The 16,699-nt window shown below is 42.6% G+C and overlaps 2 protein-coding genes across 2 annotated transcripts; both read right to left on the reverse strand.

Annotated features, from left to right (window-relative positions):
• Positions 1–10,216: 10,216 nt before the first annotated feature.
• LOC124676668 (ATP synthase subunit gamma, chloroplastic) lies at positions 10,217–11,664 on the reverse strand. The gene has a single exon (XM_047212712.1). It carries the CDS (start codon positions 11,530–11,532, stop codon positions 10,447–10,449), a length of 1,086 nt encoding a protein of 361 aa, XP_047068668.1. The 5' UTR covers positions 11,533–11,664; the 3' UTR covers positions 10,217–10,446.
• A 222-nt stretch (positions 11,665–11,886) lies between these two features.
• LOC124676667 (protein RRP6-like 3) lies at positions 11,887–16,481 on the reverse strand. The gene is made up of 7 exons (XM_047212711.1): positions 16,360–16,481; positions 14,683–14,861; positions 14,567–14,605; positions 13,664–14,172; positions 13,076–13,574; positions 12,304–12,938; positions 11,887–12,107 (listed from the first exon to the last, which is right to left on the reverse strand). The coding sequence occupies exons 1-7, from the start codon at positions 16,442–16,444 to the stop codon at positions 12,038–12,040; spliced, it is 2,016 nt and encodes a 671-aa protein (XP_047068667.1). The 5' UTR covers positions 16,445–16,481; the 3' UTR covers positions 11,887–12,037.
• Between the last annotated feature and the right edge of the window lie 218 nt (positions 16,482–16,699).

Raw genomic sequence — 16,699 nt, forward strand, 5'->3', positions numbered from 1 at the left:
AAGAAGCACAATTGACTACTCTGTCCCACTCCAGATCTTATGGTTAACACAAGTTTTACGGCACAAGAATCATTGGACGACATTTGTTGTTTAATCCTAGATGGATATAAACCCTTGCAATGGAACCTCCACCATATTCATACCATGGTTCCATTGCCCACCATTTAGTAATATTCATAGTTATGAAGATAGCAATTTTACTTTTCATGCAAGAGTGATAAGCATAGTAATTTGCAAGTAATTTGGTAAAAATACTCAAATTGACATGAGCAAGCGATGAACTTGCCTGAAGACTACAAAGTGTTGCAGTTCGATGGTGTGGACTGACCCTTGTCCTCTATTTCTGAAAGATAGCATCATTGTCCGATAAGGGCAATGGTTAAAGAAGCAATTATGCCTGCTTTTAGCTTTTAGGGTTTTTTCCCCCTTCCCGGTGTATTATTATTTCATGTCAGAGGTAATTACTAAGAACAATTTAGGGATACTCTTTAAGAGTAAAATTCTACCTTGGAATATTGCCAAGGTGTTTTTAAGTCCAAAAGAATTTATGGACTTATTTTATCATTAAAAATATAGAGTGTGATTTTTAATGATTAAAATATTAATTCCTTGCATTTAATTATGACTCAATTTTTAATTGTCTCAAAATTTCCATTTCATAATTTATTATGATAGAGAATTTTATTCTGAGTGGTTTACATATTTTTACTTATTTTTTAGAGCTATATTTATTTTACAAAACTTTGTGAAAGTTTTAATTCAATGGACATTTATGAAATGTCCAAAATGCCCTCGGGCCCACATGTCAGGGTGAACCCGAGTGGGTTGGGCTCAACCCCCTCGGCCTGGTCCGGCCCACTCGGTCGCCCTCACTTCTCTTCTCCCCCGCGCCAAACCCTAGCACTCGCCTCTCTCTCGCGACGCCGTGGTCGCCAGTGTGGTCGACGATTTACCCTGGCCGTCTCCGGCCATCTCCGGCAATGATATCAAGTGCGGATGAACCGCCGGTCGACGGTGCACCTATCGCTCCACGTCGATATAGAATTCGTCGTCGTCACCGCTCGTCCCCAACTCCTCTGCAACGCGGGTCGCACGGATCCGCGGCGATTCGCCACCCCCTGGCGTTCCTGGCGCTATGGAGCCGCCGTGAGCCCCGCATGGTGGTGCTGGGCGCGGTGGCCTGGCCTGGCCTGGCTTGGCTTGGCGCCACCGTGCCCCCGGCGTGTGCCGCCGTGGCTTCCATGGCTGCGCCTCCCGACCGTCTCGCATGTAAGTGCTCCACCTCATCTCTCTCATCTCTTCTTCTTCCTTTTTGTCTATTTTGAGTTATGGCTGCTCCTCCTCGTGGAGATGGCATGTCGTGCTGCTACTTCTGCTTCTACTGGCTGCTATTGCTATACTTGCGGCTGATGTGCGTGATGCTGTTGTGCTTGCTGTTGTTGTCGTGCTCTAGCTGCTGCTACTGCTCTACTGTCCCTATCCTATGCCTTGCTATTGCTTGCTATATTCCCTGGCTTGCTGTCTCTGTGCATCCATGCTGTTGTGCATGCTACTGATCCTCTAGATGCTTACCTGGCCAGTTCTAGCTATTGTTGTTGCTTACTTCTTGTGTTGTGTCATTGCTCTAGCTCTCCTGGCTCACTACTGTGAGTAGTTCTTGCATTTAGCAAGTGCCAGTGCCCCTGGTGTATTGCTCATTGGGCTATGATCCATGGAAATGCTCTATTGTGCTTGATTGTGGCTAGATAGCTCCATCTCTTGATGGCGTGCTTCTGGATACAATTATATATCAATTATTTGATTATCTGTGATGCAATTGTTAATGAACTGTGGCTATTTAACTTATATGATTCATGGACTGGTTCTAGGCTTGGCTCTAGCATGTACTTGCATGTTATGTCAAGCCCTGATGATCATATGATCACCAGTTGCTTGGTGATTGACTGCTATCCTATGGCTTGCATCCCACTGATGATCTTCCTTGGCCTGTGTGGCACTCAAGCTTGTGCTGGTGCATGCTCTTGCCTGCTCCAGCACCTCCTGATGCTTGCATTGATCCTCTGGACCATTTGCAAGTATCTGGTGCATGGTTTACTTATGTATTTCATTTATCTGTGTAGCCTTGCTTGATTAAATAGATAAATGAGGTGAACTGCTTGGCAGTGATGATCCTATTAACTGATAAATTGGAGCTAGAGGGATGCCAACCACTGGTTGGGAACCCTAGCTCACTTATGAACCCTATTGGGTGATGATGCAGTGACTTGGTGTGTTGGTCTGTGGGTTTGAGGTGGCCCCGACGAGCATCCCGATGCCTGTCCAAGGATAGCTCCCCCTCTGTGGCTTTGTTGTGGCTCTCAAATGCTTTCTGGTTGATCCATGATTGGATTTCCAGTAGCCTTTGCTGTTGAAAACATAGATAGACACTATATTGTCTATCTATCTGCGGTGTAGCTAGCTATAGGTGCTAGGTGACTTTGGCTGGCTAGATAGGATCAATCCTTGCTGGATTTCCTTGGTTGTGCCACTGGTTTGACACAACCAGTGTTCCCTTGGATGATTTCCTGTTGGCTTCTCCCATGTTTGCTTGCACCAAATGGCTAGCAGCCAAGTGATGATACAAACAGGGTATTCTACCCCTTTTTTGCTTCTGTGATATTTGCATATGCTTATTTATGAGCAAAACAACTGCTTGCTCATGATCATCTGTGTATATCTCACTCCAGCTCCTAGATTTATGTGCTGTTGTAGAGGATTTGCTTCTGGTTGATGATCAAAGCTTGCCCTGCTCCCCCTTGCTAGCTTGTGGTGATCTCCTCCTTGTGGCTTGCTTTACAGCAACAGTTCTTGGTGAAACTGTTCTGGATGCTTTGGATGGTTTGGAGGAATTTGGTGTTCTTCCTGTTCTATGGTTCTGGCTGTTCTTACCCTTGGATGATCTTGTCGATGGATTCTAGGGTTTGCTGTGAAAAGCTTTTATACTATCCCTCTCTTCACTCCTTTGGTTGACAGCACAGCCTGTGTTGGGTGCTTCACCCCTGGTATGTGTGTGTGTGCGGAGAGCATGCAGCTAGCCTTGTGAGCTGCTGTGCATGCTCCCATGTTAGTACTTGGATCATGTCCTAGTTCCCTCGGTATACTTGATATTATCCACCAATTTTACCATATTTTCACTAATCTGCCAAGTGGCTTTGCCACTTGGCCTAACTTTTGTTTCTCTGTGTTGTATTTGTTTGCAGGGATGAATGAGATGTTCAAATGAAGATCATACAAGTTTTGATCAAGCAATCCATGAAGATTTACTTGTCTAATTTAGAATTCTGTCAACAATTGTAATTCTTTTATTTTCATTTATCATTTATTCATTTGTGTAAGGTGTTATTTATAATTCAATTTGGATAATATAAATGACAATGTAATATGTGTGTTAATCAATAAAGCTCAAGGTTTCTCTAATGAGCTTTAAATATATGTTCTTTTAATTTATATACTTGACTTATTCATTTGTTTATGAATTATCCATTATTTGAATTATAATATACTTAATTGTTGTTTGAATTTCAAATTCAAACATAACTGGTTTGAATTCAATCATGCAACTTAAGTTGAGAAGGAAATTGTTCCCCTCTCTTCTCAAAAGCCCTAATTGAGTTTAGATAGGTCCAAGTCTATCGCACTCTCGAAACCCTAATCCTATGTGGTGTCGAGAGAGAAACTTGTCCCCCTAAGATGCAAAATTTTCAATAAAGCGCGAAATTTCCCCATATTTTACGATGCAATGCACATCCCTTCCTAAATTCTACCCCTCGATCGTCTCTAATCCTGGGGTATTACAACTCTCCACCTCTGAATGTTCAAAGTAAATTAAGTTGCATGATTATAAAAGATAAGGAGGAATGCCTAAAAGCTGAAATTTATTTTATGCATGGTATTTCTAGTTTCACATGCTCTATTGAGTGATGATTTGTTATGTGCGTTATTAAGTGCTACTTCTTGCTAGTATACATAGATGTTTAATTTTAAGTATCATTGTTTTATTATGAATGAATAGTCTATGGATACTATTGCATGCTTTTAGACCTCTTGCTAGCCAAAAGATTTGAATTCTTACACAAGCATAGACTTGTTTCCAAGCTCAACTCAAATCCAATGTCTATCATACCTACTCATAATCAGTCAAACCCAACATGCATAGTGGTATTTTCCTTCCACACCTTAGTTTCTTATGAGATTTAAATTACACAAAAAGGATATTTTGAAAAGGTTGGAGTCAAAACACACACATTATACTTGGAATAGCAAGTCTCCTTCTTTCATGTCGATCTCCAACAACCCCAAACAACTCTCATCCGAGAAAATCGATCTAGATGAGATCAATCAACGCAACATCGTCGTGAGCAACCTTGAAATCTGATACCACATGATAATAGGATCCAACCTGATACTGTTGGGGTTTTGCCCGATCTTTCACAACGAGACAATCTGGTAGTAGTTATTCCAATCACGCGATGAACGCAACCAGCAAGCAACGTGAAGAAGAACTACGCGCCTCAAACCGTAGCTTGATAATTCTTCATGAAAACAAGAACCTTCGCACCGATCTTTATTACAAACTGATAAACGATATCACCGTTCCCGGAGGGATGCTAAACCACGAACACACGCGAAAGTGTTTAGACTAAGATTCAACGTATGCTAACCCTAAACCTAGCCGCACCATCTCCTTATATGGAGGGGTGGGGCGCCCAACCTAGGTGGGTCGACCTTATTCGGTTGGACAAGCCCAAACCAAACACAAACACAACTTATTAAAACCCTACTTGGCCCACAACATGACATGGTGATGCATGTAAAATGCATACATGAACTTTGTCCTTTATCATATTTAATTTCCACATATTTGCAACATATATGATGATAATACCATATTTTATATTGATTTATGATGATTTACCAATGATCCGCTTTATTTGGTTTATAACTCTGCAGAACAGGAAAACCCTGTTTTGTGTTTTTTTTCACTTTCAGAGACCTATACGGAGTCAAATTGACCTGAGATTTTTGGAGCATCATTTTTTCATCGGGAGAAGCAGCCTAGGACCTAGAAGCTTACCTGGAAGGGCCTAAGGCCCAAAAGAGCCCAAGTGGCGCGCCCAACTTCTAAGGCGCGCCACCTGACCTCTTTCGGTCATCGATCGTCCAAATCGTGTGATATTTTCGCCCACCAACATATTTTGACCTAAAAATCACTATATATATGGCCCCGAAGAGTTCTCGGGAAGAGAGCGCCGCAGAAAGACAGAAACACGAAAACGGAGGCTGCATCAGAGAAGATTGGAGGGGGAAACTCCGTGGGGATCACCGCCGGAGGGATCTCCACCTTCTCCAACGTCTTCATCATCATCACCATGATCAAGGGAGAGTAGTCCACCTCTGGACTACGGGTTTGTGGCAGTAGCTTGATCTTTTTCTCTCATGTTCTTAGTGCCATATCAGCTGCCTCATATGATTATGGCCATATTTGTAATACTTATGTGGTGGATCCTTAATCTCTGATATTGTGCTATGATATCTGATCGTATTATGTGTAAGATGTATTGATAGATGCATATTATGTACCCCATTCTTAAGTATTTGTTCTGATCCAACATCTATGTAAGAGCGTGTGTGGGGTGATGTGTGTATTAGATGGAGTAGCATGGTCTTAGTGATTGAATAGTGACAACAAATTCATGATCTATTATGGCTTTGTCTTTTCTTTTGCTACCTCATTAGGGATAAAGTGAATGCATGTACTATGTTGGTCACGTGACAAAAGTGATGATCTTGTTTGGTCAATGTAGCATATTTGATATTCAAACATCATGTCAAAGTACCTAAGGCTATACTCTGTTAATTCTTAATACAAGATTGCATGGAGTTTTTCCTTTCTTGTGGAGTATAAGTGAGATGTGTTGCATCATCTCTATGTTAGGACGTGATGCCCATATGAATGCTTATCTTACTCATATTATTGTTCTGCATCCTCATATCTCATTGATGAATTACTATTTATCCGCTCCAACTTGAAAGAGAGAATAGTCAAGTGAAACGAACCTCGGTCCACTTTTTATCATAAGAAACACTTTTATATTGCTTTTATCTTGTTTTCTATTTGCAGCACTATTTTAATCCGAACATATAAAATATTTACTTTTTTATTTGCATCTAAAACACCAAAAACAATCAACCCCTTTACAGTTTTTTACTTACTTACTTTATTTCATCTAGTTTTACTCGCTTTATTTTTACTTGTGTTTATTTACTTACACAAAACCTTGTACTTGACAACCACACGGTGGAGTTGGAGACACAAGGCTTTTATTTTACTTGCAGGATTGCTAGAAGAAGAGAGAAGAGAATACTCTTTGCTCAGTTCCCCGAGAGTTCGATTTAAACCCTCGAGTCACCCTTGTGGGGAAAATACTCTGCTGATACAACACTCTGCACTTGGAGTTTGAACGTATCAAGATCTTTTTGGCTTTGTTGCTGGGGAATAATCAAGACACTTCATCAAGCCCGTCGACCATCATCACCTGGCTAATAAAATAACCTAAACCATAATATATATTGTTGACACAACCTTAGAATTAATCATTACATATCGTAGGTCGTCCTAGCATGTCAATCTTCGATAGAATATCGCCTAACTCGGTGGAGTCCTAAAATTAGGCTTCACCTCAGCCTTGATGCCCATATCAGTACGGTTCATGAGGACATCACAACTAGTTATTTTCCACATGTGAGTTAGTAGCAGCCATGCCCGGGTTAGTAGCGTCCATCGCTCCCAACAACCTAGGGAGTCAGTTGTATGCTTCCTCCAAATCACCATACAACATCTTGAATGTGGCTTGTTTGGCCTTCCATGTCTTCCCGTACTTCACATTGTAGTGAATGCGGGATTTCACTAGAACCTGGACGGACTTAATGCTCATCATTAGAAGTGACGAGATCCCGTTGGAAAGCTTGTAAGCGATGATCTCGGAGTTGAGTTGTCGGTGCACGTACTTCAACCTTGCCATCAAGCTTCTTGCCTCGGCACATGTGAGTTGCTACACAGCTAGTTATTTTCCAAGAGGGCCCTCCCTTCAAAGGTCTTGCACACACAACCCATGGACTCCACCCTCTTCATATTTAACCATGTAGTGCTTCTTGACGTCCGAGTGGACAACGGTGTACATGCGATAATTCTTAACCGGTAACTCCTTGATCCATGCCTTAAATTCCAACAAGATTTCGAATGTCAACCTAGGAGAAATCCCATTGTTCTTTTGATCCATATCTCGGTGGGAAATTGGCCTAGCTCCAAGCACTAAACTCTTGCCACCATCAACCAGCTTCGTCTGCGATAAAAAAAAAGATCACGTGATAATGGTATCCGATGATCCTGGCCCAATAACTTCAGGAAAATTTCGGCGTCCTTAGGCGTGAACCTCTCCTAGCTAATTTCTTCATCGGGCCCATCGTCATCCCAGTCCTTTGCATAGCGTCAGGACAAAGGATCGAATGGTCCATGTTCTCTTGCACATAATATGTGTCCAAACCACCTACATTGTTGTTAGTGAGCTAAATATCATTCTCAGCATCCTCATACTCATCATTATCCTTCTCCAAGAACCCTAGGCATGTTATTCAATAACTAGTCATGGAAAGACACAAAAAATCCAAGCCATATAACCAAACCCTAGGCCTAACATAAAAGTCTAACAAGAACCCTAACCCTAACCTAACAACAACCCTTAACAATCAACCATTGGTCATTGCAACAAGAATCAACCATGCATGTTGGGTTCATTTGAAATGCTAGGGTTTCCAAGATTTGGACAAGCCCAACCAAAATACAAGATTCCAAATGATTGAAATCAAGGGGAAAGGGGGGTAATACCTCTTGGCACTAGGGGGGGGGGCGAAATCCATGGAGAAAACCTACAGATTTGGGGATTTTGGTAGAGGGATTTGAGAGGATCGAGAAGAGAGGGGAGACGCCAACCTCGAGCCTTTGTTAGTGGGTGGGGAAAAGAGGGGTAGAGGGTCGGGTGGGTGCTTCGGGCCTGTTATTGCTAAGTGAGAGCATCGAGCCGATGTGAGCGGCGCTATGATCCACATTGTAGTGCCTAAGTGAGAGGTGCTACATAGGGGTGGGCCTGGGTTGGTCCCGCCTCGCTACGCTGGCAAAGCGTGTAGCATCTGTGAGATCTGTGCTACACTACCTAGATTAGCGTATTTGACATCAGTGTTACACAAAAGGGTTAGCTCGGTGAAATACTTTCAACGAGAGTTCATTTCGTGAATTTGTTGTTCCTAAGGGTTATATTTGTCCATTTTGGTACTGTAATGCTAAATGTTGCATTTTAGTTCACCTTCTTCGCCAAAATTTTAGTTTCAGTGAATTGGTACTCTTCAGATCTGTCACTCCATTTTCTAAATAACACTATCTGGTTCAGAAATAAGCAAGAAAAGATTTCTGAATCAGATGTTCGACATGGGATAGGTTTTGACCATCCTCTGCCTCCCGTTTACATCACTGAATCATCAGATATGTTTTTAAAATATATTTATTTATTGGGTACGGTTAACGGGTGACTGGATTTTGACTAACTGTCATTTGGCTGAGAGACATAATCGAGTTGTAAGATATGCTACAACTTATGACGAGCAGGAATCACGAAGTAAACAAATGACTTAAAAAAAATCTTGGTTGGAACTCATGTATATTCCCTCTATTTTTAAATAATTTATATTCTAGCCCTAAAATTTGTTCTGAAATAATATACTCCGTACATTCTAACTTTTAGTCAACAACAACACTGAAAACAAAGTGATTTTGCTCTTTTATTAGACGTTGTTATTTTCAATGTAGCTTGCACTGCATGTTTACATATCTAAGTAGTACTAATAAATGCAACACTAGTTTATCTCATTTATCTAAAATGTGAATTAAATCAAAACGAATGGAGTAATTAGTAAAAAATCTCAGTTGCAAACCTATGTACACTTGAGAAAATATCAGTTGCAAGCAATGTTCGCATCTCATGGTTAGAGCCAATCACAACGTAATTAATATAATTGTTTAAGAAATTAAGAGTCAACCAAGAATTGAGCTAATTCGTCGGGAAGTTAGCAAATCCAATGTTCTAAATCCTAGTCACTTTTTCTGGGCCATCAGATCACCCATCCAACAATCCACGTGTTCTTCTTCCTCTCATCAACTGTCTTCGTCCTCTCATCAATTCTCCACTCCTGTACTCCATCATCACCACCTCTTGACCTCCCCATCCCCAGCACCACCACCTTCCGCCCCCAACCATGGGTATGTTTCTCGCCCACGGTTGATAGTGCTATCACACCACCTCACCACCCTGCCCTAGCTGATTTCCCCACGGCCAGTCCATCCACCACTCGGGCGTTCCCTCCATAGCTGGCAACGGAAGATCCTCTCCGGTGTCGATGTGCCACACAACCCAATCCCCAATTTATTCCTCTCATTCGATGTTGCCGCCCCTACCGCATCGAGCTCCAACTCTGACACAATCTACTCTCGCGGTTGTCGTCGTGCCGCAACCAACTAGGGTGTATGATGTTTTTATGCGTATGAAGTACAATTTTAATATTTAATGGTTTAGAATACAAATTTTACAAACTATGTTTTGAATATTATGTGGTTATATTTCCACATATTAGATTTTTTTAGTACCTACAATATATTTACATGTGCAACGAGGGAATGGATTGAAGGGGTCGTGGCAGTGCAATGCCCGTGCATTCAGCTAGGTCCTAATTGATTTTGAATTGAATGGGGTAATAACCTGCCGGCATAGTTGGTGTCAATTGGAAAACAGAGATCAAGCATAAGATTGGAGTCTCGTTGATCGTCATTACCTCCACCACACCAGCACCTCCTCTCCCCTACCTCGCCCTAACGTGATTTTGTTGATTATTCACAGAAGGAAGAAAACTAGATCTGTTGATCAAATTAAAGCATTACTCGAGATCTGAGTGTAAATTATTCGTTGAATGTCTTCAAATCAGAGCATTACATGAGTAATTGTTTGCTTGTTTCCACCGGCCTGTACGATTCTTTGAGAATTCAGGAGTACTAAGTTAGATCATGTATTCTATTCTTTCAATAGTTTGCCACGGTTTCTGTCAAGAAATTTGCGAAAATGAGAAGGCAAGATTGCAAAGATAAATAGATACTCTGGATTATACATTTGGCATCTCTGAACTGGAATCTTGTGTATCTCGCGACGAGGAATTGAGTACAACAGACACATCATTTTTGTGCTATGAGGAGAAATTATTACAGACACAGGCCAACAAGAGAAGAAGAGAGGAGAAAAGGAGGCAAAGAAGAATTATAGTATATAAGAGCGGCAGCGGCAGCTCAGCTGAGGTTGCGAGGAGGAATCAGCCGGCGAGGGCGTCGGCGCCAGCAACGATCTCGAGAATCTCTCCGGTGATCTTGGCTTGGCGCCTGCGGTTGTAGACCATAGACAGATTTTTCCGGAGATCGATGGCGTTGTCAGTTGCGCTGCTCATGGCGCTCATCCTGGCGGCCAGCTCGCTGGCGAGCGACTCCTGGAGTGCACGCAGGATCTGGCTGTTGAGGTAGAGCGGTAGGAGGGCGTCGAGGATCTGTACGGGGTCCTGCTCGAACTGTACGACGGGGGAGAAGGGCTGCGTCTCGATCTTGATCTTCTCGCGCTCGACGGTGAGCTTTCCTTCCTTGGTGGTGAGCTTGAAGAGCTCGTCCTCGGTGGCGTCGACGCATATGCCGTTGACGTCGCAGATCTCGCCCTTGGGGGACATGGGCAGCAGGGTCTGGATGATGGGGTCGGAGCGGACGAGGGAGACGAACTTGGAGTAGACGAGCTCCACCTTGTCCACCTCCTCGGCGACGAAGAGGGAGTAGATGAGGTCGCAGATGGCCTGCGAGTCCTTGACGGTGGGGATGCCGGCGAGCTCGAGGAAGCGCTCGGTGGGGATGTAGTCGCGGCGCTGGAAGTAGGCGTTGCCCTTCTTGCCGACGCTGATGACGGTGTAGTCGACGCCGAGCTGCCTGAGGTCCTCCATGCGGGACTCGGCCTTCTTGAGCACGTTGTTGTTGAAGGCGCCGCAGAGGCCGCGCTCGCCGGTGAGCACGACGATGGCGACGCGCTTGACGGAGCGCTGGCGGGTGAGGGGCAGGTCGATGTCCTCCGTCTGGATCTCCTGGTTCATGTTGTAGAGCACCTCCACAAGGGCCTCGGAGAAGGGGCGGGAGGAGACCACGGCCTCCTGCGCGCGACGCACCTTGGCGGCGGCCACCAGCTTCATCGCCTCCGTAATCTTCTGCGTGTTGCGGACAGAGTCGATGCGGTTGCGGAGGTCGCGGAGGGAGCACCGCACCACCAGGCTGCTGCTGCTGCTGCCGCCGGTCGAGGCGCGGCGGCGGGTGGAGGAGCTGGCGAGCGCGGAGGAGGACCACGCGGTGGAGAGGTGGGAGCACGACATGGCTGGCTGCGCCTGGGGCGTCACCGGCGGCCGCAGAGGCGGAGGCGGAGGGGAACGGAGTGGAGGGAGGGAAAGATTTTGGATTGGGTTTGGGTGGAGAAGTGAGCAGGTGGGGTTTTCAAGCCGGGCTGAGTGGTCGAGCGGCAGTCACCGCGAGATTGCCACGGATTATGTGGCGCGCCCTGGCCGTCTGCCTAGCCTCGCCATTTTCCATTTCTCGCTTCTTATTTCTCATCTTGCCAGAATAATACACCACTCAAAGCAACAAGAAAAAAACTTCTCTTTGCAACAGGACATGAATGGATACTGGAATTGTACTGCGCATATACTACAGTAGATGTTACTTAGTCCAAGTGAATCCAAATAACTTTATGTGAAATTGATACAAAATTCTTCGAAACAAACCAGGTGCCAAAGAATCCGGTGATACAAACATGGGCTTGATGAAATGCCAGCCCCTCTTCAAGTCATAAAGGGACTATGACAGCCTCTCCTAAAGTTCTAATCACTCAGCAGGCTGAGGTTCTTGGTTTGATTGTTTGTAGACACTGAAGTCGCCGAAATCTCTTCTTCCACTGCACAGAAGATGCTCAGTAAATATCTGAGTTTCTAAAGATAAATTAATTTGCAAATAAAAGAGCATCAGGATTCGCAGAGACACAAAAACTTCTAAGGCCACTGGTAGCAGATAGCTACAGAGGCCATTCCAAGCACACAAAATTTCAGGTATCACACAATTAACTTATCAAGCAGCAGAGGTAATCTTTTTACCTGTGATTTATATTCCAGCCAGAAGGTAAATAACGGGGGTGGACAGCTTCTACGAAGACATGCCTCCATCTTTGGCAAAACTGGTTAACAGCCTCCTCCCCACCGTTGGCCAGCAAAAGCTCCACAACTTGTTTACCGTGATGCCCATGTCCCAGCAGCGATATCTTCTTCTCAGCATGCTTGGAAATAGAACTGTCGGTGCTCGTAGAATCCTCATCCAGATGACCATTTCCATGAGTTCCATTGCTTGATAGCTGCATGTCATCTGTCCCAAGCGTCTCCGTCTTAGAGTCAGAAGTGGAATCATCCATACCGACTAACAAACTTGCGCTTCCTTGGCTGACACTTGAATCTTCCTCCTGACCATCATACCCAATTCCATCAGTATCTTGTTGACCATCATCTGAATCTTGCTCAGGTAAAGCATGGTTATTTTCTGAATCATGTCCGATGTCTTCTAAGATGGTCTTGTTGTTGGTCTTCCTAATAATGTTTTGAGTCTGAGCTCTAAAAGATTGAGGATACCCTTTTTTCTTTTCAAGCCGCCTTAGCTCATGGGGGCTCATACCAACAAGTAATGCCCTCTCCAGGTCTTCAGGAGTCACGTCCCTACCACCATAGTATGACTTTACAATCTGCAACGAAATGAATGGATCGGTGAAACAGATCTATTGCTAAGAACAGATAAGTGTTTAATCGGGAAAGAATATTCGCAGGAAACTGTAAGTGGTGCATACAGACGAAACCACAAACAGTAGAAGGATGTTATTACCTGCATTAGCTCTTCACGTCTCTTCAAAGGCATATTAGACCCATGCCGCAGAAGGGCCATTGCAGCAGTCCTAAGCAGCAAAGGAGATACGCCTGTTCCATTCAATTTATCTTCAGACAATGATGCATCGGTTATTAGACTTGTATCACCCGAGTTCACTATCTTTTGCACAAAAAGGGGTATCCCAAATTCCTGTGCTAGTCGCCTCTTGTACTTCTCAGCAGCTGAATGAGCGATTTCATGGCAATCCACACATAGAAGTACAATATCATGTGAACGATGGCTCTTCAGATGCTCTGGAAAATGCATCCTGTAGCAAGATGGTATTATTCTATATCTGATATAGTGGCTCTTTTCTCCACATCCAACACAAATATTTTTCTTGCTCTGGATATAGAATTCATTATCTTCATCCTCTGGGCGGCCCTTAGGTTCAAACAAAAGCATGATCCCTGGAGGATTATCTTCTACTAACTTTGCCAAATCCCGTTGAACATACCTAGGAAATAAGAATCAATCAGTTTGACAAATTAATGATGATGTTTGTGTTACATATTTATAACCACTTATAACATCTAGGATACAAACCATTCCAACTTTTTGCGGTCACAGTAGCAAAGTAGTCTTCCGTCACTAGCATAGATCCTGCAGTTGTGATAAACTGGTGACTTACATGAAAACTTCTTAATGAATGATTCCCGGGAAGCCTTTTGTTTATGTGGTGCTCTCAACAACTTTTCTCCACTTGATGCAAAAGCAAATATATTTGTTTGCTTCAAACTTAGCTGTGATACAAGGTTATAATTATAGACAGATAGTCGACATAATCCACTTGGGTCTTTATACTTTCCAAGCAAACTTGTAAACAAGTTATCCATGCTCACTGTGGTGTCCTCAATCAAATAGCAGAGTTCTTCAATGTGAGCACCAACAATAGGAGATGGCGACGTCAAGGAAGGATTCACAGTTGAAGCACTTAGCTCAGTTTCTGCTATGACAGCACAGATCTCCGTTGGACCTTTTGGAACACTAACAGCAAGGGCAGCTATAGCTTGGTCTGACAGGATATACCGTAAACTTTCATCATGCATGCGAGCCTGGAGTGGGGTCCCAAAAACATTTGAAGAGATCAGATAATGCAGATTGCAGTGCTATTAAGATAGTATATGTTAACTTTTTTGCCGCCACAACAATCCCTCAGGTTTGTTGACTTAGAATCGAACGCAGTTGTGGTTATCTACTCCTAAAGTTTATTGATTTGATTTGGTATGTTATAAGTTAGTCACTTTCCATACCTTTAGGACAAGATTTTCTTGTATCTAACCCCTCTGTATGAAAGAGGTTAGAATCGTTCGAGCAATCAATGTACAAGAGAAGGAAGACCAGTCTCCAACTTGTAACATGCAACTAACAGGTTCGACAACTGAAAGAGCATACTCAAACAGAAATGTGAAACACAATCACAAAGAGAAATAAGAGTAGTTGGCTTACCATTAAATCCCTCCATGCGCAAAATTTCCGAACAAGATCCTACAAAAGATTTAATTGTTTAGATCTTAAAGAAATCACTGGCGAGCAGACTGACTAGATGCATGAAAAATAAGCACCTTCACTTCACTAGACTTCTTGGAGTCAAGTCCATGAGTTTGTAAATTTCGTGAGAGAATAGAAGCTGCAGAGGAAGTTCCTGGAGGGCATTCAATTTCCTTTGTATATAGTTGCATGCACACCATGTTTGACCGACGGCTAGCCTCCAAGAAAAAATTGATTTTGCCATCGGGAGAATCTGAATCATAATTGATATTACAACTGATCAAGTTAACTAAAATGTGCAGAAGGGGATAAAAAATTGAGAAGCATAGTTAACTGTTCTGTGATATAATTTAAAAGGCCAATAAGATGTGTTTCATTAGCAGTTGAGCAATAGAACATCATCAGTTCATTAGCACAAAATTTCCTTTTCATGATCCCTTAGTATTGGTTCCATTTCTTAATAATAGAAAAGGGATGAGTCAAATACATATTGAGGATCACAGACTCTCATTTTCTTCATGTTAGTTCCATTTCTTAATCATAGTTCAGCAATGCATAGAATACATATTGAAGATCACCAAATCTCCTTTTCTTGGCCCCCTTAATGTTAGTTTCATTCCCTAACTACATATCAAGAATGTGCAGGCACATATTTAAGACGATGATTAATTTGCTTACAAGGCAAAAGCTCCTGCTGAGGTCATCAAATAAGTTTTAGATACTTGTCAGAAGAATACAAATAAATAAGCCTACAGCAGTACAGCTTTTGCAAATCTAGAGTGTTGTAGCTAACAGGTTGGCTAATTTGTAGGTGCTCACAGGTATACATATTGCAATACTGTGTGCAAATGTAATTGTTGTGGGATATTTGTCCATTTGTGTTCTGTACCCAAAAACATATGTCCAGATTTCTTGTTCTTTTTGTACACCACGTAAAAAAAGTACTCCCTCCGTCTAAAAAAGCATGTCTCAACTTTGGACAAATTTTGATGTATCTAAATACTAAAATAGGTCTAGATACATCTAAATCTAAATTTTGATAAAGTTAAGACGTCCTTTTACAGACAGAGGGAGTACATTTAACTATAGTACTCTGACATGTACTCCCTCTGATCCGATTAGATTGACGTGGAGCGTAGGCAACGATAGTTTGTACGTATGCATGGACCCGTGTCGATTAAATCTGATCGGAGGTAGTACATCTCAGACCTCCTTTCAGAATATACAAGTGCTATGTTCAATGTTTTTTCAATCCACATACTCCCGGTCTGGGAGCTCGAAATCCACGATTCTTATCATATGAATATATTTCTTGTTTATATATGGTAGGAGCAATACCATTTTCAAAATCTTTGTAGGCAGAGAGCACAACAGACTCCTGCCACAGCTCAAGCATTGGGAGACTTAGAGCAAAAAATGAAAAGCTACATATGGTTTCTGTGAACAAAAGATTCAAATTCCAGAAAGTTGCTATTAGCTATGAGCATACAAGAGGTACATCAAATAAGTTTCATTTGCAGACTACAGGAAAGGCTGAAAGGTGAACAATGCAAAAAATACTGATGCAAATCAGCTCTATTTACTTCCATAGTCCAGGGATATCAAGATCAGCTGTACTCCTATTTAATATTCTTGACTCAGTGTGCTGAACAGCAAAATAATACATTATCTGTTAATATACTAAATGGCACAAGGGACTGTTGAAATGGAAATATGGACATAGCACTTCAAAGTTAGAACATATTACATACCACAGCCTTTTGAATGGAGCTCTGATGCCAAACAATTTGCAATGTTCAACAGATAGTGAGCGTCACAACGGGCATACTCAATCATTTCTGCTGTCAGCGGGCGTATTCTCCAATCTTCACGCTGAAATAAAAAGAAATAGCAGCAAATATGAAAGAAACTTCGACATTTGAAACTGATATGCCGTATGTGTAACACCCCAACTTTTGCAACCTTGTTTAATTGTCCTTAGTGCAAAAATTAGGGGGAACAAAAACTTTTTCTATAGGTTTAGTAGATGAATTGCCTTGATTTGTTTGTTGTGATGAATTGCTTTGATCTGCTGGTAGATGAATTGTCTTG

This window comes from Lolium rigidum, chromosome 7, assembly GCF_022539505.1.
Source record: "Lolium rigidum isolate FL_2022 chromosome 7, APGP_CSIRO_Lrig_0.1, whole genome shotgun sequence".
NCBI lineage: Eukaryota > Viridiplantae > Streptophyta > Magnoliopsida > Poales > Poaceae > Lolium > Lolium rigidum.